Source organism: Scyliorhinus canicula, chromosome 3 (assembly GCF_902713615.1).
Source record: "Scyliorhinus canicula chromosome 3, sScyCan1.1, whole genome shotgun sequence".
In the NCBI taxonomy this organism is placed as follows: domain Eukaryota; kingdom Metazoa; phylum Chordata; class Chondrichthyes; order Carcharhiniformes; family Scyliorhinidae; genus Scyliorhinus; species Scyliorhinus canicula.
The window spans coordinates 40,210,131-40,236,190 of NC_052148.1; the positions used below are offsets into that span (position 1 = coordinate 40,210,131).

The following is a 26,060-nucleotide window of genomic DNA, read 5'->3' on the forward strand; positions in this document are numbered from 1 at the left end:
TGTGCCTCTCCAGCAGATTAAATTATTTCCAAACAGTTTTTAAGAAGTCACGATATAGTACAATTATGGTGTGAAATCACATTTCCTCTGGATGCTGAAAACAAATACTCTCCCATTCTCTCCTCCCAACATTGGAGGAGAGATCAATAATCATCCAATTTTTTTATGAATTGGCAAGGCCAGCATTTGTGTTGTTAAGAGCATTGCTGTGACACTGGTGTCACATGTAGCAGACAAAGCAAGGATGGCAGGTTTTCTTCCCTAAAGGACATCTGTGAAACTGGTAGTTTCTAACCCCAACTGTGCTCACCATTGCAGAGATTACCTTTCCATTTCAGACTTTTTAAGTTTAAAATGAGTGGGATCTAAATCCTTGCTCCAGAGTATTAACCTGGGACTCTGGATTGCTCAGCATTATCTTTCCTTTTGAACTTTGATGCCCATCTACTCAGAAACGGCACACATCAGCTTGGCTTGCGCAACAGCAGCCCACAAAAAGATAGTTATTGAATATGTGCTCCAAAGAAAGGAAAATTACAAAATCTAAAGCATTGTGTTCTCCAGTGCTCAATTTGAAAGACATGCCTTCTCTTGCTCACTTCACAGCAATGGAAATATTTTATCAACTCGAGGCCCTCACTTGTGCCCAATATCAGTGCACATCACAGTTTATTAGACAATCAGAATTCATAGAATCCCTACAGTGCAGAACATAGAACATAGAACAGTACAGCACAGAACAGGCCCTTCGGCCCTCGATGTTGTGCCGAGCAATGATCACCCTACTTAAACCCACGTAACCCGTATACCCGTAACCCAACAATCCCCCCATTAACCTTACACTACGGGCAATTTAGCATGGCCAATCCACCTAACCCGCACATCTTTGGATTGTGGGAGGAAACCGGAGCACCCGGAGGAAACCCACGCACACACGGGGAGGACGTGCAGACTCCACACAGATAGTGACCCAGCCGGGAATCGAACCTGGGACCCTGGAGCTGTGAAGCATTGATGCTAACCACCATGCTACCGTGAGCCAGAAGGAGCCATTCGACCCATCGAGTATGGACCAATCAATTCCGCCCTATACCCGTAACACAGCAACCTAACCTGCACAGCCCTGGACACTCCTGGCACAATTTTGCATGGTCAATCCACCAAATCTGCACATCTTTTGACTGTGGGAGGAAACCGGTGCGCCAGGGGAGAATGTACAAACCACAGTGTCACCCAAGGCCGGAATTCAACCCGGATCCCTGGCATTGAGAGGCAGCAGTGCTAACCACTGTCACTGTGCTGTCCATTAGTTTGGAACAAAGGACTCTAACAGAGACGGAATAGCAAGAGATGGGAAAGATGCAGCAGGGATAGAGATTTCAACGAACCTGCACTTCACAAGTTATCGGGGTGAGTTTAGCTCAGTTTGCTAGACAACTGGTTCATGATGCAGAGCGAGGCCAGCAGCGCTGGTTCAATTCCCATACCAGCTGAGGTCATAAAGGCCCCGACTTCTTAACCTTGCCCCTCGCTGGAGGTGTGGTGATCCTCAGGTTAAGTCACCACCAGTCAGTCAGCTTTCCCCTTCAAAGGGGAAAGTAGCCTATGCTCACCTGGGACTATGGGACCTTACCACCAGTCGCCACCCCTCCCAAGTGACATGTTCATCCAGTTTTATTTCAAGTGAGTGCATGGGTGATTGAAGTGTTTTGTTCATCCATGCAAACTTGGCAACTTAAAGGGGTCAACTGTACACAACCTGCCCAGGGTCTCTTCAGGCTGCTGTGTATTCATGCAGCTTAAAGGCAACACTGTTCCCCACAGACCCTCTTCCCTCCTACATGAAGGGCACATAAGTGCACAAAAAGATACTGGTTTGTCTCTGCATCCAAACTAAAACTAGTTGGGCTGACATCTGTAACACAAAACAACTGGCACTGAAGAGGCAGGAAAGTGCTGCCAGCTTTGGGCATATTCACTGACTATGTCAATTGCACAGTAATGAATTTGCATCATACAAGACCAACACATTCACCATAGAAAATGAGTGCTCACCTAGAGGTATTGAAGATTAAGACACTGGGAAGGACAGTAATACAAATCACCAAATAATAAAACGGAGACACTTAAAAGTATTTAAACATCGACATGTCTTCTGGTCAGCGCTTGGATAGTGCAGAATAACAAAATATTTTAAAATACAGGTAGATTGATGAATTACCTAAAGCAGACTTACTACTTTAGACCAAAAATATTTGAAAGCTTTATTTTGGCGTTAAGTCAGTTGAAATATTACTTTGGCATCCTAAAATCAGGTGCACGTCACACCACTGAAATTAATGGCCAACAAAATTGGCAAGCTTAGAAATGCGAAAATCACTGCTTCAAATGGTTATTCAATGGCAACATCATTCTCCCATGGGTCCTCTATAAATTCCAGAAAGGCTTCCATTGAGGGCCTGAAGAAAATCAATTCTAAAATGTTCCCTTAAAGTAACAATCAATGCTCCAGTTAGGCACCAAATATTACATTTTTTATTTAATCCAGTGTTAATCATTTCTAAAACTGAACTTTTGACCCAAAACCAATAGCCTTGCTCAATTTACAAGTTTTTCATGTAAAAGTGTTTATATCAAAATATATAGATGTTTGAAATATTGGCATCACTGCTATACTGTACTTCATTGCATATTAGTTGGTATCCTTTTATATACTCCATGCATCACGAGCATGTAACATCAACCTACCTCAGACTCATCTGTCACCAGGTAGGTTGTGGTTCTAATATATCTGTGCGCTACCATAGATCCAAAAGATAAGTGACCAATGCACGGTCCTTGGAAGACAACAGGTGAGAAAAGAAGATTGATGGCATCCATTTCGGGATCTACAAGTGCCTTTAGAATACCAAAATAGTGTACTATACACACTTTTGGAACAAATCAGATTTGACACTTTATTTGATTTGATTTATTATTGTCACATGTATTAGGATACAGTGAAAAGTATTGTTTCTTGCATGCTGTACAAACAATGCATACAGTACATAGGGAAGGAAGGAGAGACTGAAGAATATAATGTTACAGTTATAGCAAGGTGTAGAGAAAGGATCAACTTAATACAAGGTAGGTCCATTCCAGGTTCGATTCCGGCTTGGGTCACTGTGTGCGGACTCTGCACATCCTCCCCGTGTGTGCGTGGGTTTCCTCCGGGTGCTCTGGTTTCCTCCCACAGTCACAAAGATGTGCAGGTTAGGTGGATTGGCCATGCTAAATTGCCCTTAGTGTCCAAAATTGCCCTTAGTGGTGGGTGGGGTTACTGGGTTATGGGGATAGAGTGGAGGTGTTGACCTTGGGTAGGGTGCTCTTTCCAAGAGCCGGTGCAGACTCGATGGGCCGAATGGCCTCCTTCTGCACTGTAAATTCTATGATTCTATGAAATGGCAGTAGGGAAGAAGCTGTTCTTGAGTCAGTTGGTACGGGACCTCAAAACTTTTGTATCTTTTTCCTGACGAAGAAGGTGGAAGAGAGTATGTCCGGGGAGCGTGGGGTCCTTAATTATGCTGGCTGCCTTTCTGAAGCAGCGGGAATTGTAGACAGAGTTAATGGATGGGAGGCTGGTTTGCGTACACGACCATTGTAATTTCCTGCAGTCTTGGGCAGAGCAGGAACCATACCAGGCTGTGATTCAACCAGACAGAATGCTTTCTGTGGTGCATCTGTAGACATTGGTGACATGCCAAATGTCCTTCGTCTTCTGAGAAAGTAGTCGTTGGTGGGCTTTCTTACCTGCAGTGTCAGCGGGCGGGGGGGGGGGGGGGGGGGGAAGGAAGAGAGAGCGAGAGAGAGAGCGAGAGAGAGAGTGAGAGTGAGCGAGAGCCAGGACAGGTTGTTGGTGATCTGTACACCCAAAAACTTGAAGCTCTCAACCCTTTCTACTTTGTTTCCACTGATGTAGACAGGGGCATGTTCTCCACTATGCTTCCTGAAGTCGATGACAATCTCCTTCGTTTTGTTGACATTATGGGAGAGATTATTGTTGTCGCACCAGTTCACCAGATTCTCTCATTCCTGTACTCGGTCTCGTCGTTGTTTGAAATCCGACCCACTACGGTGGTGTCATCAGCAAACTTGAAAATTGAGTTGGAGGGGAATTTGGCCACACAGTCATAGGTGTATAAGGAGTATAGTAGGGGGCTGAGGACACAGCCTTGTGGGGCACCGGTGTTGAGGATGATCGTGGAGGTGTTGTTGCCTATCCTTACTGATTGTGGCCTGTGGGTTACAAAGTTCAGGATCCAGTCACAGAGGGAGGGAGGAGCCGAGACCAAGGCCACGGAGTTTGGAGATGAGTTTCGTAGGAATGATGGTGTTGAAGGCTGAGCTGCAGTCGATAAATAGGAGTCTGACATAGGTGTCTTTGTTATCTAGGTGCTCCAGGGTAGAGTGCAGGGCCAAGGAGATGGCGTCTGTTGTGGACCTGATGCAGCGGTAGTCGAACTGTAGTGGTTCAAGGCAATCTGGGAGGCTGGAGTTGATTCGTGCCATGACTAACCTTTCGAAGCACTTCATGATGATCGATGTCAGAGCCACTGGACGATAGTCATTAAGGCACACTGCTTGACTTTTTTTTGGAACAGGAACGATGGTTGTCTTCTTGAAGCAGATAGGGACCTCAGATTGTTGTAAAAAGAGGTTGAAGATGTCGGCGAATACCCCCACCAGCTGCTCCGCGCAAGACCAGAGTGCCCGCCCAGGTACCCCATCTGGGCCAGTGGCTTTCTGTGGGTTGACCTTCGAGACGGCTGCTCTGACGTCTGCAATGGTGATCTCGGATACAAGTTCATCCAAGGCTTCTGGGGTGGAGGGCTCGCTCTCGCTGACTTCTTGCTCAAAATGGGCATAGAATGCATTGAGCTCATCAAGGAGGGGTGCATTGGAGCCAGTGATTTTACATGCCTTCATCTTGTAGCCCGTTATGTCTTGCAGACCTTGCCATAGTCGGCGGGGGCCATGTGGGACTCGAGCTTGGTTCAGTACTGTCTTTTGGCACCTTTGATGGATCTCCTTAGATCATATCTGGCTTTCTTGTAGAGGTCAGGGTCGCCTGACTTGAACACCTCAGACCTAGACTGCAGCAAGCAGTGGATATCCCTGTTCATCCAGGGTTTCCGGTTGGGAAACATGCGATTTGTTTCTTTGGCACACAGTCTTCTACACACTTACTAATGAAGTCAGTTACTTTGTGGCGTACTTATTCAAGCTGGTCGCAGAGTTTTTAAATACCGACCAGTCCACTGACTAAGCAGTAGGAGATCATCCAATTCCTCAGCCCAACAACGCACAACTTTCTTTGATGGATTCTCCCGCTTCAGTTTTTGCTTATAGTCCGGGAGCAGGAGCACAGCCTTGTGGTCAGGTTTGCCGAAGTGTGGGTAGGCGATAGAGCGGTAGGCATGTTTGATATTTGTGTAGCAGTGGTCCAGGGTGTTTGGGCCTCTGGTGGAACAGGTGATGTGTTGGTAGTAATTTGGTAGTACGCTCGAGCTTGGCCTGATTAAAGTCCCCAGCTACAATGAACAAGGCCTCGGGATGTTTCATTTCAAGGCTATTTGTGATGGTGAATATTTTGTCCAGTGCGATTTTCAAGTTCGCATGGGGTGGTATGAAAACTGCCGTCAGGATCACGGAGCTGAACTCCCGCGGAAGGTAGTAGGGGCGGCATTTACCAGCAAAATCTTACAACCTGCACAGTAAATAGCCACACAGCGGGCAGATCATGATTGTAATCAACATGCAACATTAATTTGACACCAGTGGTGCCATTTTAAAAATCACTCAGTTAATGGCCTTTAAGCAGCTGAACCCATTCAGCACCTGAAGGAGCCTTGCACCGGTGCAATATAAAGAGATTAACTTTCAGATTAATTGCTGGTTGAGTTTTTTTCTTGGTTGCTGCTTTGATTCTATAAGTGTTTGGTGATTTGTATGGGGGCTGGTTTAGCTCAGTTGGCTGGACAGCTGGTTCGTGACGCAGAGCCAGGCCAACAGCACGGATTCAATTCCCGTACCGGCTGAGGTTATCCATGAAGGCCCCGCCTTCTCAACATTGTCCCTTACCCGAGGTGTGGTGATCCTCAGGTTAAATCACCACCAGTCAGCTCTCCGCCTCAAAGGGAAAAGCAGCCTATGGTCATCTGGGACTATGGCGACTTTACCTTAGATTTTTCAAGTTGCAAATGCCCAAAGGGAGTTGAGCGACAAGAGAAGGATATTCTTTGTTGCTATATCAAGGTTTCTGCACAAGCCAGTTACTCCATCACAGATACTCTAGTCGGTAATCCCCTTGCAGAATGTAGAGTCTGAAGCGGGAAGATGGGCGGGGGAAAAAGAGAGGGAGAGAGAAGAGTTCTCAGCCGAAGTCAATATCTGCCAGGGTATTCATTCAGTTCCCAAGCATGACTCTGGGTTTCCAGTCACTTATCATTGTAATTCTCCTCTTCAATCCCATTGTGCTGTTCCAAACAACCTCAATGTGAGCTTGAGAAACAGCAATTTGCTTGGTTGGCAACTGTCGGCAATAGTTCTACACTTTCCCCACATATTTCCCCCTCGCTCTATTAGCAACATGCACCATTATCTCTGGTCATTTAATCTCTCTTGTCTTGCACCCATGAAATTGGGGGCAGAATATGCACATCGAGGCATCAAGCATCAGTGTCTTGCAGCCAGAGGCGGTCAGTGACGGTACTGGCTTACCGGAGAGAGATCATGCATAGAGTTACACTGAAGAGCGCTCAGATGGGTTCTTCAATGAAGCTACCTTCACAAGATACAACAAATGCCTGTTTCATTGCACATTTTGTCTGAAAGTCAATGTCAAGGAGTTTGGAGGAGTTTAGCATTAACTTGGCTCTGTGCATTGTGCTTTCCAACATGGAAATGTTAGCCAACTTTTGGTTGCATACTTATGGGCCCTACTGTGAAGTGTCTGGCCACTATTGCTGTTGCCATTGCAGCACGCAACAGAAACCAATGTCTTAAGTGCCTCCGTGGAAGTTCAGACTATTGTCATGCTAGGTCAGTTTGCTGCTGGTCAAGTTAGGACGACTGCCATCATGGCTGTGGATTAAGTGCGTAAAAGGGGCCTGTGGAGTGTTGCTGCAGTTCAACAATTTGCTCTCTTATCCAAGGCACGAATCCAGAGCAGTGACAATAGTTCCATTGCCAAACCTGCTGTCCTTTGTCAAGGCCTGGCCACTCCACTAGTATCCATGTTGCCTGTTGAGCAGCTGGCCCAGATTATTGCCAATGACACCAAGATAGAGTCAGCAACTGTGCCTTCAGGGCCCAGAGCTGCTTGAGGATGCCCTGCTATAGTCTTTGGAGTAATACTGAAGGTGCGCAAGGAAACACATTTGCGCATAAAAGAGGGACAAAAAGCATGCACTGAGGCAATTAGTTGACTTTTCTATGCAATTTTCATGCAGAAATCATTTTGGTCTGTTGATTTGTGCTGGCTATAGCATTGTGGCCAGGAGGCTGTTGATGATCAGTAACAGGTGGATGTTAGTATAGTACTGTTGATGATTAGGGAATTGGGGTTGTGGTTACTGGGTTCACACTCTGATTTGTCATGGACAGTGTGGTCAAAAAGGGGCTGAAAGACTGTGTTCCTCTCTTTCGGGTGTTTATGGCTCCCTCATCAACAAAGTAGGGGTTGAAGCCAAACTGGTTACTGACACCTGACCCTTCCTGGTTTCACTGTCTGCTGCTGAGAGCGGACAAGTGGTGTTAACACTACATACCTGCTAGAAGAAAAGGAACTGGGCCAATGTAGTGAGTTACTACACAAGACAAGCTGCATACTAAACAACAAAAGCAACAGACAACCCCAACCGTATTGCATCAGTTAAAGGCGGTGGGATAACCGGCCAAAAAGAAGAGGATTCATGAACATCCACATCTTAATCAATGGAGGAGCCAGAATATTTCTTAAAATTCATGTACCCTGCAGAAGGTGCCTTGGACCACTCGAGTCCTGAGGTGTAGGTTCACCTACTGTGCTGTTAGGGAGAGAGTTCCAAGATCTTGCCTCGCCAACAGTAAAGGAATGGCGATATATTTCCAAGTCAGGATAATGAGTGACTTGGAGAAGAACTTCTAGATGGTGGTGTTCCCAGGTATCTGCTACTCGTCCTTCTATAGGGCAACGGTCATGGGTCTGGAAGGTGCTACTGAAGTAAATTTGGTGAGTTAAGTCATCAAGTTACGGTTGTAGATGGTACACATGGATGCCACTTGTCGGTGGTAAAGGGTTTGAATGTTTGTGGAAGGGGGAGCAATCAAGCGGGCTTTGTCCTGCAATGGTGTAGAGTCTCTTCATTGTTGCAGCTGCACTCATCCAAGCAGGTGGGAGGTATTCCAGTACATTTCTGATGTGAGCCTTGTAGATGGTGGACAGGCTTCGTGGTCAGTTACTGACCACAGGATTCCTAGTTTTTAACCTGCTCTTGCAGCCACAGTAATTATATGGCTAGTCCAGTTCAGTTTCTGGTCAATGGTAACCCACAGGATGTTGTTAGTGGGGGAACTCTGAGTAATGCCATTGAATGTCAAGGGGTGTTGGTTAGATGGTCACTGCCTGGCACTTGTGTGGCACGTATGCTACTTGCCACTCGTCAACCTAAGTGTGGATATTGTCCAGGACTTGCTGCATTTGGACTGCTTCAGTATCTGAGAAGTTGCAAATGGCGCTGAACTTGTGCAGTCATCTGAAAACATACCCATTCGTGACCTTATAATGGAAGGAAGGTCATTGATGAAGCAAAAAGGTCAATGATGAAGCAGCTGAAGATAGTTGGGCCGAGGACACTACTCTGAGGAATTCCTGCAGAGATGCCCTAAAGCTGAGATGATTGACCTCCAGACACCACAATCTTTGTGTGAAGTAGGACTCCAACCAGAGAGTTTGACGATTCCCAATGACTCAGTTTTACTCGGGCTCCTTGATACCTTACTCGGTCAACTATTGCCTCAATCCCCTGTAGAGTACAGCTATTTTGTCCACATTTGAACCAAGGCTGCAATAAGGTAAGGGGCTGAGTGACCCTAGCTGAACCCACTAAGCATCAGTGAGCAGGTTATCGCTAACTAAGTGCCGCTTGGTAGCACTGCTGATGACTCTTGCATCACTTTGCTGATAATCGCAAGTAGACTGATGGGGCCATAATTAGCCAGGCCGGATTTGTCCTGTTCCTTGTGTACAGGCCACACCTGGACAATTTTGCACATTGCTAGATAGATGCCAGTGTTGTAGTTGTACTTGGAACAGCTTGGCTAGGGCTGCAGCATGTTCTGAACAAAAGTCTATTGTCGGAATATTGTCAGGGCCATAGCCTTTGCAGCATCCAGTACCTTCAGTCGTTTCTTGATATCATGTGGAGTGAACCGAATTGACTAAAGACGGGCATCTTTGATGACGGGGACCTCCAGAGGAGACCGAGATGGTTCATCCACTCGGCACTTCTGGCTGAAGATTGCTGAAAATGCTTCCACCTCGTCTTTTGCACTGATGTGCTGGGCTTCTCCATCATGGAGGATGGGGGATATTTGTGCAGCTTCCTCCTCCAGTGATTTTTTTTTTTAATGGTCCACCACCACTCATGGCTGGATGTTGCAGGACTGCAGAGCTTGGATCTAATCTGTTGGTTGTGGATCACTTGGCTCTATCACTTGTTGTTTGTACGATCTTAACCTGTTTGTAAGCATGTTCAACACAAGTTGAGGTCTGAATAATTACAAGTGTTGGCCAATGATCATCTCTGACAAGACCAGTCATCTCTCTAACAGTACCACTCCCACCCTCAATATTCAGAGGTATATACAGAACTGGAAATACTCATCATTGACCAGAAGCGTAAATACAACAAAGATATCAACAATATGGCAACAAGAGCCAGTCACTTGGTATTTTGGGACAAGCGATTAACCTCTTGCCTCCTGAAGCCTCAATCAACATAGTCAGGAATGCGATGGAATATTCACCCTTCATCGAGACGCATCCAGCAGAAACAGCAGTCAAGTGTCCAACAACATGCGTGACAGAGCAACTTGACTAATCCGTACCTTTGCCACTGGGTTTTATATTCACTTTCTCCATCACTAATGTGAATACTGTTATCAGTGCTGGGTTTGTAGCAATTCATCAAGGTTAATTCAATTGTTCTTCCTCCCCTGCAACCTCTACCACCATGTGAAGGGAGAGTTGCAATGTTGTGGGAACACCAATAAGTCACACAGAATACTGAATAGATCAATATCCAACACCAAGACTGCAGCCAAGGATCATGGCCATCACCTATAATTTGGAAAGGAAATCAATGCAGCTTTGCCATCATCATTGAAATCGAGGGAATGTGTTTTTTTAAAAACAGATTCGATATAAACAATGCCTTTCAGCCTCGCGCTCTCCACATTCTCATTGCAATCAACAGTATCCTCAAAACTTCCTGCAACTTGGACATCCCAAATCTTCTGAACATCTAAAGCAAGCACCTTTTAGACCAGAAAAAAAATGAACCATATTTTGTAACTTCAGTGCTCAGCATCACGATGAAATTTTAGGTTCACAAATGCATGCAATTGAAGACTCAATGTGCGATTTCGTTTTTTTATTGAGGGGGGGGGGGGGGGGGGGGTGGAAGAGAAGAAAGGTCAAGTCATACTGTGCACAGCTTCCAGTTACTGTGTAGAAAGCAGCACAAGGAGATGCCTGGAGATTATCCAATTTCACTGCTCAGTAAAGAAATTGTGTACAACTTGGAGGAAGGGAGAGAAACAGGATATAAAAACCAAAGAAACCTTTGTAAGGATAAGACCATAAATCCTTACCAGAGTATGGCTATCCCCCAAATCAATGGATTCCAGACAAGCAAGTCTTTTCACACCAATGATTTGCCTATTTACATCCATCCTGCACAGCTGCTTGACTTACTTCTGGCAACTGAAATCCCTTTTTTTCCCCCCAAAGTAAAATTAGGGAGACACACTGCAAAGCAGCTGCTCTTTGAATCCCAACAGCAATCCCTGTTTAGTTCAGCATTGAGCCAAGATATATTCTGGCAGTTAGTCAGTGGAAAACCAATTTCTTCGGAGAGCTGCTTTAATATTCCTGCAACGTATGCATACACCTCTCCAACTCAAAATCTTACTCTGTTACGGAGCTTGAATGATAGAGTGATCCCAAGTGTTAATACTGCATGTATTCTCTGCTCTCCTCAACCATGAAAGTCTCCAAATTAAAGCTACAATCACTGGGTAAAGATAGAAATAATTGCTTCAATAATTATACTTTGATGTTGGGTGAGTCACCTGTTGTTGCTGTTTAACCTTGCTCTTTAAGCGATTGTGGCTCAAGTAATACTTTAGCAGTTAATAATGGAAACTCGCAGTTACTTTTTTAACTGTATCCGAGTAATTCTTACAAAAAGTCTAGCAAGGTTGCTGCAGCAGTAAAAATAGACTAACACAGCAGAATATGATTCAAAAAATAAGAATCAACATTGTGCCAATATTTAAAGCGCAGAGGTCAGCCAGAACTGATAAATTGAATGCAAGGTTATAATGCAGATTTCAGCACAGATAAGCAAAATCATTTCTACTCAAATGTAATGGAAATCAGGAATAAATACAGCTCAACACATGTTCTAGTTACAGCACCTAATTTCAGGCTGTGATCTCAGCCCCCAAGCCTGATCTCCTCTGCCCCCTGCCCCCCACTCCCCCACCCATTTTGTTTCCATTTTTGTCTCCTTTTCCTCCTCATTGTTGCTTTCCAATGGCAGCTGTTCATCAGTCTGCCATTCGCACCCAACCAAACACATTCTGTTTCTTTACTCATCCCATTATCACTCCCTTTGGCACTGCCCCATCAATTCTTCTGTCATCGAATCTCTCCTGCCTTCCACCCCATCACAGGCCTGTTGTTCTTTTCCACGCTCCACCCTTTCACTTGCTCAAAACCCGTTACAAATCTAACTTTGCCCATTCCTGTGAAAAGCCATTGATCTTAAATGTCAAATTTTCTCTCCACAGGTACAGCCCAGCCCAGTGTCGTTCAAACTTCTTTTCCACTGGACCCACTTTTGCCAACCGGCCAGCTGACCCACGCACCACGTTCACTCACCATTAATGTCCCAATGAGTCACTGGGTGCCAACTTTAAAAAATTAACAAATACACAGGATTGTATTTCCCTCAAGAAATCTTTAGTTTTTAAAATCATAAATTGGACTCGGCAGAAATATTTTTCTCCCTCTGAAGAGATCACCCCTTCGCAAATACCAGTAAAATGTTGAAAATCATCTCCAGCTCCCAATTCCATAGTCAAAAGTATTAGGAGCATACGTTGGCTTTATAGAAACAGTAAATTGACAAGACAATGCATTTCTTCCACACATGCCCAGCTGGGCACTGACTAACCAACAGGAAGGACAAGCAGAAGCAAACACTGAAAAACGAGATTTCACATTATAAAACATTCCAATTTTTGAAAATGATAAATTACATGGAAAATACTATGAATGCTCTCAGGATGCAGTGATAATCTTTATTAGTGTCCTAAGTAGGCTTGCATTAACACTTTGATGAAGTTACTGTGAAAATGCCCTCGTCACCACATTCTGGCATCTGTTCGGGTACACAGAGGGAAAATTCAGAGTGTCCAAATAAACAGCACGTCTTTTGGGACTTGTGGGAGGAAACCGGAGCACCCGGAGGAAACCCACGCAGACACGGGGAGAACATGCAGACTCCACAAAGATAGTGACACAAGCGGGAATCAAACCCGGGATCCTGGCGCTGATTAATTGATTGACTGACTGATAGATTTGATTTATTGTCACATGTACTGAAGTACAGTGAAAAGTATTTTTCTGCAGCCGAGGGAAAGTACACAAAGAGAATAATCAACAGAGAACATTGACAATGGTACATCGACAAACAGTGATTGGTTACAGTGCGGAACAAGGAGCCAAACAAAGCAAATGCATGAGCAAGCGCAGCATAGGGTATCGTGAATAGCGTTCTTACAGGGAACAGATCAGTCCGAGGGGCGGGGTCGTTGAGGAGTCTTGTAGCTGTGGGGAAGAAGCTGTTCCTATGCCTGGATGTGCGGGTCTTCAGACTTCTGTACCTTCTGCCTGCTGGAAGGATCTGGAAAGCGGCAATGCCTGGGTGGGAGGGGTCTCTGATAATGCCATCTGCCTTCCTGAGATAGCAGGAGGTGTATACCGAATCAATGTGGGGGGGAAAGCTTGTGTGATGCATTGGGCTGAGTTCACCAGACTCTGCAGTTTCTTGCGATCTTGGGCTGGGCAGTTGCCTAACCAAGCTGTGATGCAGCCAGATAGGATGCTCTCTATCGCACATCTGTAGACGTTTGTGAGAGTCGATGCAGACATGCCAAATTGTTTTTAGCTTCCGTAGGAAGTAGAGATGCTGTTGGGCTTTCTTGACTGTTGCATCAACCTGAGTGGACCAGGACAGGCGCTGGTGATGGTGACCCCCAGGAACTCTGTGATCCTCTCTGATTCTCTGCCATCATCTAGGCTGCGTACAATGCCACCTAACTTTGCATCATCCGTAAATTTGGATATATGCCTTTCTGTGTGATTATTCAAGTCATTAATGAATAGTGTGAACAATTGAGATTCCAAAACAGATCCCTTTGGGACACCACTAGTCATTTCCCCTCCAATTAGAGTAATTACCCATTTTCCCCACTCTGTCACCTGCCACTCAACCAATTTCCTAACCTCAACTCTGCAGGCTTCCACTTTAGTTAACGTGGAACTTTATCAAATGCTTTCTGGAAGATCATATAAATGACTTCCATAGACATTTTCCCGTCCATTACCATAGTCATCTCTTTAAAAAATTGAAGAAAATTAGTCAGGCCTTCCCTTCACAGATCCATACTGGCTCTCTGATCGATCAAACTTTTCACGGTGTTCCGTTACCCTATCCTTGATTATCGACTCCAGCAATTTCCCCACCACAGATATTAGGCTAACTGATCTGTAATTGCCTGGTTTCCCCCTTTCATCCTTCTTAAAAAGTGAAGTGACATGTGCAATTTTCCAATCCAGAGAAACTACTCCTGAATTTGGGGGCTCTGGGAGATCATAGTTAGTCCAGGGAACTCTGGAAGATTATAAATGAAGTTAATTCATTTTCCAATCACCTGGAGTTATTCCACCCGACCACAAGCAGGATGGATTATCTCAACGAGGCATTAGCCGTACCGATGTAACGGATGATTTTAACCCAAACACCAGCAATTTTAACCTGCCCACTGGCAATGGTAGCAACTCTCCCAACTGCTCCTTTCTGAACAGCAATAGTCGCACCTTCAAATACATTACTGCCATGCTCTCCAGTACAATTTCTGTAATCGGGGCAATTAGCAATGTGACTTTGCTGAGTATTACCCTAAGGTACATCTGCTTCCCTCTGTAGCCCACACCAGCCTCACTCAATCTATTCCCTAATTTCTTGCCTAAACTTCAAATTACATTCTCTGTTCTTTGTCTGCCCTCTTTCATTCTGGTCCTTGACATTCACACATTTTTTTGTGACCCTGCACTCCATGACCTTGCTGACACGCACCCATGGGTCACAACCCCCACTTTGATATACCCTGGCCTGCTGTCTATTTCCAACATTTTGCTTTTTCAGATCTCCAGCATTCAGTTATTAGATTTTTACCTGTGTTGTGGACGCATTTGACACAGAATAATGTCCATTTGGCTTGGATAAGAGTGAGGACGAAGAATAATTTTAGGCAAGGACATAGCTAGCAACCTACGACCTACAAGTACAATGTGACAAGATCAGATAAAATGTAACATTTCCTACAGCATGTCCAGGTTTACCATTTTGTTGATCAATTTTCAATTGCACAAAAGTTATCCATTTAAGGCAAGTAATATTTGGCCCTGGGAGCTCGCATTTATCTGCAATATGGTTAAAAATCCACAATTCGTGGCCCGTGTTTAGTGCATCTCCCAGAGCGTGGGAGGAACTGCGTGGTCAAGCAGCTGAGCCAAGAAGCAGAGTCGAGACTTCATACTTTGCTGCGCCTGTCTGCCTGTTGCACAGGCTCCTTATCCTAGGCTGGCATCTCTGCTTTGCAGGCTCTGCCAAATAGACCAAAGTGGGGAGGGGAGAGGGTGTGTGCATGCCTGAGAAAATGGGATCAGGTTGGAAAACAGTTTGGGAAGCACTGAGTACAGATTAGGGATTACTGCAAGTGTTTTCAAATGTACACCCCAATGCATAGTATACAAGCCATAACAAACAGGCACATTTCAATTCTGGGCCTCTGTGCATCAGCCCATATTTTTTTACGAACAGGTTTGCAAAAGTGCACTTGGTGGCCTCACTCTAGTTTCAGCACCAAACTGGAATGTCAGACAAGATCTGTGGCGAGAAGGGGCCTAAAGTTATCTAGACTCGAAATGCTGGCTCCCTTCTCTCGCCAGATGCTGTTCGGCCTGCTGAGATTGTCCAGTATTTTCTGAGGGGTTTTATCTCAAGATTCCAGCATCTGTAGTGATTTGCTTTTATACTAGTTTCGGCATGTTGCATGTCTCAGGTGCATCTTTTTATCTGGTTCGCACACTTGCATTCCAAAGTCATACTATAATCCAGAAGTGCCTTGCTCCCAAGCATTCCGGACTGGAGGAGAGGTTACAGTGTACCTGCAGGCATCAGTTGGCTTGGGATTTTCAGGTGCTCTTGAAATGGATATAGATAGAAATATTGGCTAATGGATAGCCAGTATACAACTTAAAACAGGAATCTGATCACCACTTGTAGATAATCCAACACATTAACTACTCAACAAGCATGGACAACTTGTCATTGTCCATGCTCCATATGGATTGGATTTGTTTATTGTCATGTGTACCGAGGTACAGTGAAAAGTATTTTTCTGCGAGCAGCTCAACAGATCATTCAGTACATGGGAATAAAAGAAAAGACATAATAGGGCAACACAAGATATACAATGTAACCACATAAGCACCGGCATTGGATGAAGCATACAGGGGTGTAGTGTTAATGAGGTCAGTCCATAAGAGGGTCATTTAGGAGTCTGGTGACAGCGGGGAAGAAGCTGTTTTTGAGACTGTTCGTGCGTGTTCTCAGACTTCTGTATCTCTTGCTATTTTCTCACTATTTCAGCTAACTATGCTTTCCCCCTCATGCACTCACCCAGCTTGACAAAAGGAGATAACTGGGCGGATTAAACCTAGCATTGCTCCCCAATTATGAGGGTAGCCAAATCGGAGGTAATTTAGCAACTATAAAACAAGAACTAAAGTGGGAAGAACAAGGAGACCTGAAAATTCATATGGTTGAGTAAAATACCACACAAGATGAGGTAGAAATGCTTACAGCTACTTCAAGAATGTCAAAATTCAGACTAGAATAAGATAATTTCCAACCATAGTTTTGTTCCTTCCCCAAATATTGAAAATTATCCCAGCTATGGACTACTAGTAAATTTTTGTTACTTTAAAATTAGAAATTCCTCCCAAAAAGCGTGCAAGCTCATTTTGAGGAGCTATCTTGCAAATAATGAGCAGTTTTAACTGCAGCTCTTTGCCACTCAGTTGGAGAATAATGCAAAATGTGGTTCAATTATGGCCCACGCAAAATTACTAGCACGATTTGAATTAAATAATGCAAATAATAACAGGGCTCAAGAGACGAATAAACTCATTGTCGATCAGTCCTCTCAAATACATATCCTGCCTGACTGATGAGGAGACTATTACAACATAGAGCCTGCTAGAGAAAATGAAGGAGATACCAAAACTACCACCGTTCAAAGATATATGGAAAGGAGGGGATTATGCCTTGCTCCATATTTCACAGGAGACGACCAATCTGGACTATGCAACAAACCATCTCCATGGTGAGCATGGTCTCATTACAATGAATAAAATGCAAGAACCATTTGCATCTGTGAGGAACTCCTTCCTCATTACCCAGCCTGATGGGGCATTCTCTGGCACAGGCTCTGACTGAGAATGACCACACCTAGAAATCCAGTGCTGTGTAAGTGGAGTGGATTTTCTGCAAAACAATTGCTCATTTCCTGGTCTACCAGGGGGACTTTCTGAACTGTATAACACTTATCCAAGTGGCTGAATGGTTAAAGTATATCCAGCCCCATGCCACACAATTCCTGTGCTAATTTCCCTGCTTTATTAGCTTGTAAATTCTGCACTTCATCTTTATCATGTCATCTGTGAATTTAGAAATAACACCATAACTAAAGTTAATCTCTCTGGTGCCCAAACCTGTAAAAAAAGTTGTTTGAATCTTTGTAAAGTCGTTGTTAAAATGGGCCCTGATGGAAAGTCTCAGATCTAAAATTACCTGAGAAAAAGTGACCTCAAGTATTAAAGCATACATACTTTTGACTGGCCATATTTATACTTTTAAAAGACAGTGAAAATGAAAATATGCTGTCCTTACTATCTTCCATAGTTCCTGTATATGAATTATTCCTGCTCCTTTTCATGCTAAACCACAAATAGTAGCATTTACCAAATTAAGAAACTTTCTCTAACTTACCCTGGTCATCTTTAGGAAGTCCAAAGAGGGTCGTGTCCACCTGACATCTTCCTCACGCCGGCGCTTCAGCCCACATTTCCTTTCATTCAGCACGCAAGGCTGTGAGCGGCATCGCAGCAACCCCTGTCGACGGCTCAGCTCTGGGGTGGAGGTGGGAGTGCTGTTTGCTGAAGGCAAGAGATTCGACGTCTCTGTAATGTGCTCCTGTGAAAGTGACAGCCGCCGTCTTGGGTTAAAATCAAACTGTCCCCCAGAGTTCCAACGGACACTTGACGTGCTTCCCTCACTACTGTCTACAAATCCACTGCTGGCAGATGAGGGCCTTGGTACTGGTGAAGTATTGAAGCTGGTGATATTAAATATACTGTTGTTGAGCGATAATGTATGTTTACTGGTATGTTGGAGCAGATTGATGCTTGTGCTTCTTTGCAGTGTGGCACTTCCATGGCTGTTGCAGCGCTGCAAGGTTGCACTGCCACCACTGTTGCACCGTCGCTTTGACACAGGAGTCCAGACCTTGGAACTGCAGGGTTTCCATGGAGACCGGCACCGGGACAATTCATCAGGCTCCGAAAGAGACCTGCAATGCCGTTTTGTCGGGGGGGCCAAGGGAGTGCTCGAGTTCTCATTGAGATTCAACTCACTGATCCAGCCGGAGACAGAGGTTTTATTTGTGTTGATCTGCCACTGTAACCCAATGTGGTCAGCTAGGCCATGGTTAAACGTGCACGTTGAAAAAGGAAAAGCCACATTGCGGTTCGTCTCAGCTTTAGTCGGACAAGTCCTGTTTACAAGTGTCCACGGACTTTCTTCTGTTAAGAAAAAAGTGAAGCACAGTCAACAAATTCTCCTGTTTACAGATCAACGGGATAGAGGATTAAAACATCCATAAAATTATTTCAAACCATTCATACAGGCAACACTAATGAACAAATGGCCTCATGCCACCATATTCTATTACACAATGAAGTACTGAAACTTCAGAACAACAAGGCTATTTGACTAAATCAATTTTTACATCTTAAAAAATTAGGGAAAGCCTAAAAATGCTTTCAGCTAAAAGCATTTTGCTTTATAATCTTTATCTTTATTATGGTCATATGTAGGCTTGTGCAATGAAAAATATCCCTCGTAACCTATTTTCAAATGCAAACCAATACAGGCGAGCTCTCGGTTACGTAATAGGTTAGGCCTTAGGGGTGGAATACATCAACTATTTATACTTTAAGATAGTCAAAAGTATTCAGCATTCAAATTAGTAGAATGGAAAGACCATACTGGAATCAAGGATACAATTACAAGAATGTCAGGATCAAAAAGACAAGATTTGGAGAGTGCTTAAAGAATCGTGACAAAATTTTGGGCTGCTCGGAGCTGATCCGTGGTATTTGATGATTAATTAGAATTATAAACAGCAAATTGCAACTTTCTCTGATGAACTTCAAGCAAGTTAACATTTATCTATTTCATCTGGCCACTATACAAGGCAATGTACCCTAATTTAGCATAAGAAAAATGTTTGCAGTTTACATTTTTCCCCAAAAGTACATCAACAGAACTTCAGATTTGGAATCCAACTGGAACAGACTTTATAAAATGTCCAGAAGTACATTGCATGAGAGAATTTTTTTAATTCATTCCTCGGATGTAGGCATCACTGGCTAAGCCAGCATTTACTGCCCACCCTTAACTGCCCTCAAAAAGGTGGCAGTGAGCTGCCTGCTTGAATCGCTGCAGTCCATGTAGTACAGTTACACCCACAGTGCTGTTCTGGAACGAGTTCCAGGATTTTGACCCAGCGACAGTGAAGGAATGGCGATATATTTTCATGTCAGGATGGTGAATAGTTTGGAGAGGAACTTCCAAGTGGTGGCGCTCACAGTCCTTGTCCTTCTAGATGGTAACGGTCGTGGGTTGGGAAGGTGCTGTCCAAAGTGCCTTGGTGCATCTTGTAGATGGTGCACATTGCTGCCACTGTATGTTGATGGTGGAGGGAGTGTTGATAAAGCAGGTTTTTGACCTGGATGGTGTCAAACCTCGAGTGTTGTTGGAGCTGCCTTCATCCAAGTGGGTGATGGGACAGGCATTGGTGAGTCAGGAGGTGCGATATTCATTGCGGGATTCCTTGCTTTTGTAGCCACTATTTATATGGCCAGTCCAGTTCAGTTCTGGTCAAAGTTAGCGCTCACAATGTTGATGGTGGGGGATTCAACAATAATGTCATTGAATGTCACGGGCAATGGGTTGATCCTCTCTTGTTGGAGATCGTCATTACCTGGCACTTGCGTAGCACAAATGCTACTTGCCGTCAGCGCAAGCCTGGATATTGCACAGATCTTGTTGCATGATTTGGACATGCTAAATGGTGCTAAACTTAATCATTGACAAACATCCCCATTTCTGACCTTATGATGGAGGGAAGGTCATTGAGGGGAGTAGCTGAAGATGGTTGAGCATAGGACAGTACCCGGAGGAACTCCTGCGGGGATGCCCTGGAATGGAGATGATTGGCCTCCAACAACCATAACCACCTTCCTTTGTGATGGGTCTCTCCCCTCCCCACCCCCTATTTATAAAATATTCTGTAAAGCAGTACTGCACAAATTGTGACAATAGGTGAAATCTGGCCGGATGTATCATTTAGACCACTTTTTGAAATTAACATTTCAACCATCAGCAGATCAGAGGAAATTCCCAACTCTTTGAGCCAAATAACTGTTTTAATTATTCATTTGGGGGGTACAGACATCAATGGCATGGCCTGCATTTATATCCCATCCCAAATGTCCTGGAACTTCCTTTCTAAACCTCTAATCTGTGTGCAGTTTATTTGCTGTCTCATAACAATTTGTTATAACCAAGTGGCTCGCTACACCATTTCAGATGGCAGCCACAGTAAGAGTCAGCCACATTACCGTGAGCTAGGTATTACATAGAAGCCAAAACAAGAATGGACATTAATGAACCAGATGGTCTTTAACAACAGTAAAAACAGACAGGTTTTCAAATCCAGCTACCCCAAAATCTCCAATGTCTGAAAAAAACAGGAGATTTTTTTTTTTAAAAAGCTGCCATGCATGAATTTGTATTATTGTTCGATAAGTAAAACAATGCCTGATGGGCAGTACAATGGCATACCGTCTTTCTGCACAGATCTTTTCCTGTGCAAGTAACCCTTGGCCTGACCTGCTCAACCTGACTGCCCCAAACTCCAGTAGAAACTCTGTGCTGATGTTCCCAGTTTTGACACACTTTACCTGTGCTCCGAATTTATTTAATTAACTGAATTTAAATTCCGATGGAATATGAACTCGTGCTTCCGGCTCATTAGTCCAGGCATCTAGATTACTAATCCAGTAACCCCGTTACTATGCTACCAAACAAGCAGAGACAGCTACATTGAATGCAGCAATTTAAGGTGGCAGTTCGACACTCTCCATGAAGTAAAAAAACATTAGATGGCTGAGAGTTGGGTATTTCCTTGGATCTGATTTGCTACTCATGATAATAATGTAATTCAAATATCAGAAATATCAGAAAGTTTAATCATAAGTCCCAAACTTTTTTCCAATGAAAAGTATAATTTCTGCTTGCCTGCCACACTTCACTTGCCTCACTTTAAATCCTCAGCTTCAGATGAAAACTCTAACATATCTGTCTTTTGGCTCCCACCGCTCACTGACAAGGTGGGAAGAAACTGACACCCTAAATAGCAGGTCACTAAAAAGCCAGATTCAACAGAATTGTATCAACACTACTATGAAGATTAGCCAATTAACTATTCTCACAATAAAGACACTTCATTATATGCTGACCAATGATCAATGCAGTGGCTTGGTTCTGTGACCCTTCCAACTCAACACTGCAAAATAATTTTTTCTTTAATTTCCTCAGAACGTGGGTAATGCTTGCAGACCACATTTACTGGGAAGATGTTTTTGCACCTGCATGGCCTGCCTGCTCAACAATGAGGAAATTAAGACTTAATTACACTGATTGGAATAGTGTGCAGACCAGTACAATCGTCAGATCCGCTACTTTGGAGGGGATGGTCACTGTTTGCTTGCTAGTGTCAACTCAGATTACCAGGTTTATCAAATTCAGTTTTCCGAATTTCAATGGTGTGCTCCATGCGTGCATTACCAGTTTCTAGGCCATTACTGTAACAAATAACATGCTGCACACTAAAGTAGCAAAATAGGATATGGCCTTCCATTACATAGGAATGAGTTTTAAGCCCCTACATCATGCTGATGAATGAGCTATATGCATTCAAGGCCAATATTTCCTTGAGTTACGGTACCCAAAACGGAATGCAGTGCAGCCAATCCACATGCAATTTTATTTACAGTCCAGTACATTCTTATCAAACAATCCTGCAGGGCAGCTAGGAGATGAAACTGAGAGCAAGAGCAATAGCAAGACTGAGCAGTAGCAATACAGGTACAAGTTCCACATAACAAAGTCATCAAGATTTGAAACGTTAGCTCCCTTCTCTCTCCACAGATGCCGTCAGACCTGCTGAGATTGTTCAGCATTTTTGATTTCAGATTTCAGCATCAGCAGCAATTTTCTTTTAAATTACTGGAATAGCACTATTCACGACATTGTACAGCTTCATGCTACTTTGCACCCGACTTAGTGAATCCAGGAGTGAGTCGACATTCCAAGGATATATTTTCACTCCTGGAGCTCATTTTGTGCAATACCACAATGAAGAATGCAATCAAAAGCAGCAAATAAAATTCCAAGCTATGAACAGTGTTTACCAAAGGCATAGCAAGAATTGTTTTTTTTAAGCTACTGCATTATTTTCATTAATATAGCTGAACATGGTTAAGAAAGAAAATACTCAGAAATTAACCCTGCAAATGAAAATTGAGGTTATTCAAACAATTAAGTTATGACTACCTCATCACCCACTTCTGTTCAGTTACACACACACAAACATATTCAGTACATAAATTTACATGTGCATTTATGTACAAAGCAATGTGAACTTTAAAATTGCATATTCAGCAAGTCAAGTACTTGTATTTTCAAATATTTTCAACACCGTTTAGTAATGGAGGGCAAAAATCTAATTCTCCTATGTTGTTTTCAAAATCTATTTCCTAATGCGACAGAAGTTTTTGAAACAAGCATTAAAGCGGCCAAAATTTTACACGTCAATTTGAGAAGCGTTAAAAGTTTCTTTAAAAAATGTTTCTACTGCATCCTTTACAGCACTCGTTTTAAGGCAGAATTTTTCATCAGTACTTTAAATATATTACTCAGCCTATTTTATACACAAATAGGAAATATCATTCTGCGCTTCGTGACTGCTCTGCAATTCAATAGAATCGTTGCTGATTTTCTACCTCAATTCCACCTTCTGCACTATCCCACAGCCAAACATCTATCGAACTCTGACTTTGCATATCCACAATAACTGAGCTGCCACAGATCTCCAGGAATGTTAATTCCAAAGCTTCACAACCCATTTTGAACAGGAAACTCATCCACGAGGAAAACAAAAAACACCCAGAGTAAATATTCAGATTTGAGTAATAATAATCTTTATTGTCACAAGTAGGCTTACATTAACACTGCAATGAAGTTACTGTGAAAATCCCCAGACGCCACATTCCGGTGCCTTTTCGGATACAATGTGGGAGAATTCAGAATGTCCAATTCATCTAACAAGCACATATTTCCGGACTTGTGGGACGAAACTGGAGCACCCGGAGGAAACCCACGCAGACATGGGGAGATCATGCAGACTCCACACAGGTGGTGACCCAAGCGGGAATCAAATCTGGGACCCTGGCGCTGTTAAGCTAATCACTGTGCTACCATGACACTACCATACAGGAAATTTAATTATTGATATCTAAATATGGCTAACAACTTGTATTATAATTATAGCTATGAAAATATACTTAGCACTGAAAAATAGTGCTCACTGAAAATCAGTTTTCAATAACCACTGCATCACAAATTCATGATTGTGCCCTCTAAGAGTGCATTTGCTCAGGATAAAATATCATAGCCTTTTGAAAGATTCGCAGTTAATGAATAAACTTGCTTTCCACAGGCGAGCTCAGTGTTGAATTATCAAGGGCAGAGTGATCGAATACTTGGATACACGTCAGCTTATCAAAGAGACGCAGCATGGATTTGTCAAGGGAGGTCATGTCTAACTCAATTAGATTATAATTTTTGAAGAGGTCACCGGCATAGTGGGTAAGGGGAATGTCTGGGGATTACCCTTATGGACTACCAGAAGGCATCTGATAAGGTTATCAACAAAATGAGTACACAGAACTGGAGGAAACCACGTGACATGGGGCGGGTACTGCATTGGAAGGCAGCAGACAATAATATACCAAATTGGATGATAGAAGCAAGTAGCAAAAGGACATAGTAGGAAGTCTTACAACACCAGGTTAAAGTCCAGCAGGTTTGTTTCAAACACTAGCTTTTGGAGCACTGCCCCTTCCTCAGGTGAAGGAGCTGTGCTCTGAAAGCTAGTGTTTGAAACAAACCTGTTGGACTTTAACCTGGTGTTCTAAGACTTCTTACTGTGCTCACCCCAGTCCAACACCGGCACCTCCACATCAAAAGAACATACACTAAGTGAGAAAGCAAACCTATGGAATTCACTTTAGACTGGAGAAAGACAAATCAGAATATTTTCTTGTGTTGAGAGGCTAGCAGTTACAAAAGGAAAAAGGAATTTGGGTGCCTTGTTTACTAAAATTACTGAGGTGCACATCAGCCATGGACCACTTGGCAGCAATCTCACTTCAATGTCAGATAGCTGTGGGTCTTCAATACGCAGGTCCAGGCTGAAACTCAAGCTCAGAATAGAGACTGAGGAAGTGCTGCACTTTCTTTAGACGGCATACTAAACAAAGGCACCACCTGCTCTATTAAAGATCCCATGGGTTTGAAGAGGAGCAGGGGAGTCCTGTGTCCTGGTCAATATTTTCCCCTGAACTATCACAAAAAAGTTCGATCATTATTACATTGCTTTTTGGGGAAGCTTGCCGTGAGCAAATGGACTGCCACACTTCCTACATGAAGGAGATAAATACACAACAACCAATGAAGCACTTTTTAAAAAGGCTTAGGGACATCCCGAGGTCTTAGGAAGATGCCAAATAAATGGAAGTGCTTTACTGTTGAAAAGCCAGTGCAATGAAATGATGAAAAATTTTCATGAGATGTTGGCCTTTATCTCAATACTTTAGAGGATCAGACAATAATAATACCAGTGCTTAAAGAATTAAATTAGGACAAATTGTGTAACTGTATGCCACCATCGGCAGCAGTGATTTCAGCCTTCCTGGGCCCAAGCTGTGGAATGCTCTTCTTAAACCTCCTTGGTTCTCACTTTCCTCAGACACTCCTAAAAACACAGCCAAAGAGGCTTCTTGCTCGGTATCAACAATTGTCTGATTATACTCCTGTGAAGTGCTTTGGCACTATGTTAAAGCTGCTATAAAAATGTACGCTGTTGTTGATAGATTTTTGCTCAGCAACAAGATAGAAGAGCAATTGAGAACAGGAGGAGGGGGTCAAACTGAATGGTGGAAGTCCCCTGGGGCCACTTAATGACTACTCCTAATCCTATGGAAGTATATGCTCTGGTTCTTCCCACTGCAAAGAGCTGCACATTTCTAAAACGTTTGGCGGAAATCTGTCACTATTTTTACTCTCGCGTCGGCGGCTGTGGAGAAAATGTAAAAGAAACTTACCATCAATTTCATACGGAAACAAGCTGCCACTTTCATTCAGTTTCTCAGTTGAGTGCTGAAATCAACCAAAAGAGAAATAAATTAAACACCACAGAAGCAAAAATGGTGCAAAGGTCAGTGGTGGTAAAGACTGCAACAAAGTGGAAACCTGGGCCAGCAATTATCCGTACAGTTTCAGGTTTGTCACAAGGCCATGCTCCAGTAGCCTTCTCGGAGTCAAGGCTCGTCCCAAGTATAAATCGAGCAGAAGCCAATTGATAGGAAGCTTGCAAGCCTGCACGTTTATTACAATATTTTAGTACATTTTCAATTTTTTTCATGTGCAAAGTCTGGCAGAGCTCAAAAGCATTGTTTTAATGATTTTCCTCTTGCACGGATACTGTGTGGGGATTAAATAAACATTCTTGAGCAGCACTGCTCAAGATGCACAAATGCTGCAAACTGCATTAGATCACTGCAGTTTTAGGGATATAGGAAAAACAGCTTTCTGTGAAGTTCGCTATTTTATTTGTACACAAGTAATAGGAGTTTTACTACAGCACGCATACAGAGTTCAGTTGTCCTGTTGGACGGAGTAAAAACTTAATACAAAATTAAAATCCACCCAGCAGAATGAGAATTCTGTGGAATGTATGGGTGGAGGAGGAGGAGTCAGAACTTTTGACTCAAC

The 26,060-nt window shown here is 43.4% G+C and overlaps 1 protein-coding gene across 1 annotated transcript in view; it reads right to left on the reverse strand.

Moving 5' to 3' along the window:
- The window catches only part of LOC119963921 (protein FAM53A-like), a 135,268-nt gene that overhangs the window by 67,560 nt on the left and 41,648 nt on the right, over positions 1-26,060 (reverse strand). The window contains 2 exon segments of the mRNA XM_038793340.1: positions 17,649-18,460; positions 25,391-25,445. Coding sequence (XP_038649268.1) covers positions 17,649-18,460; positions 25,391-25,445 — 867 coding nt within the window.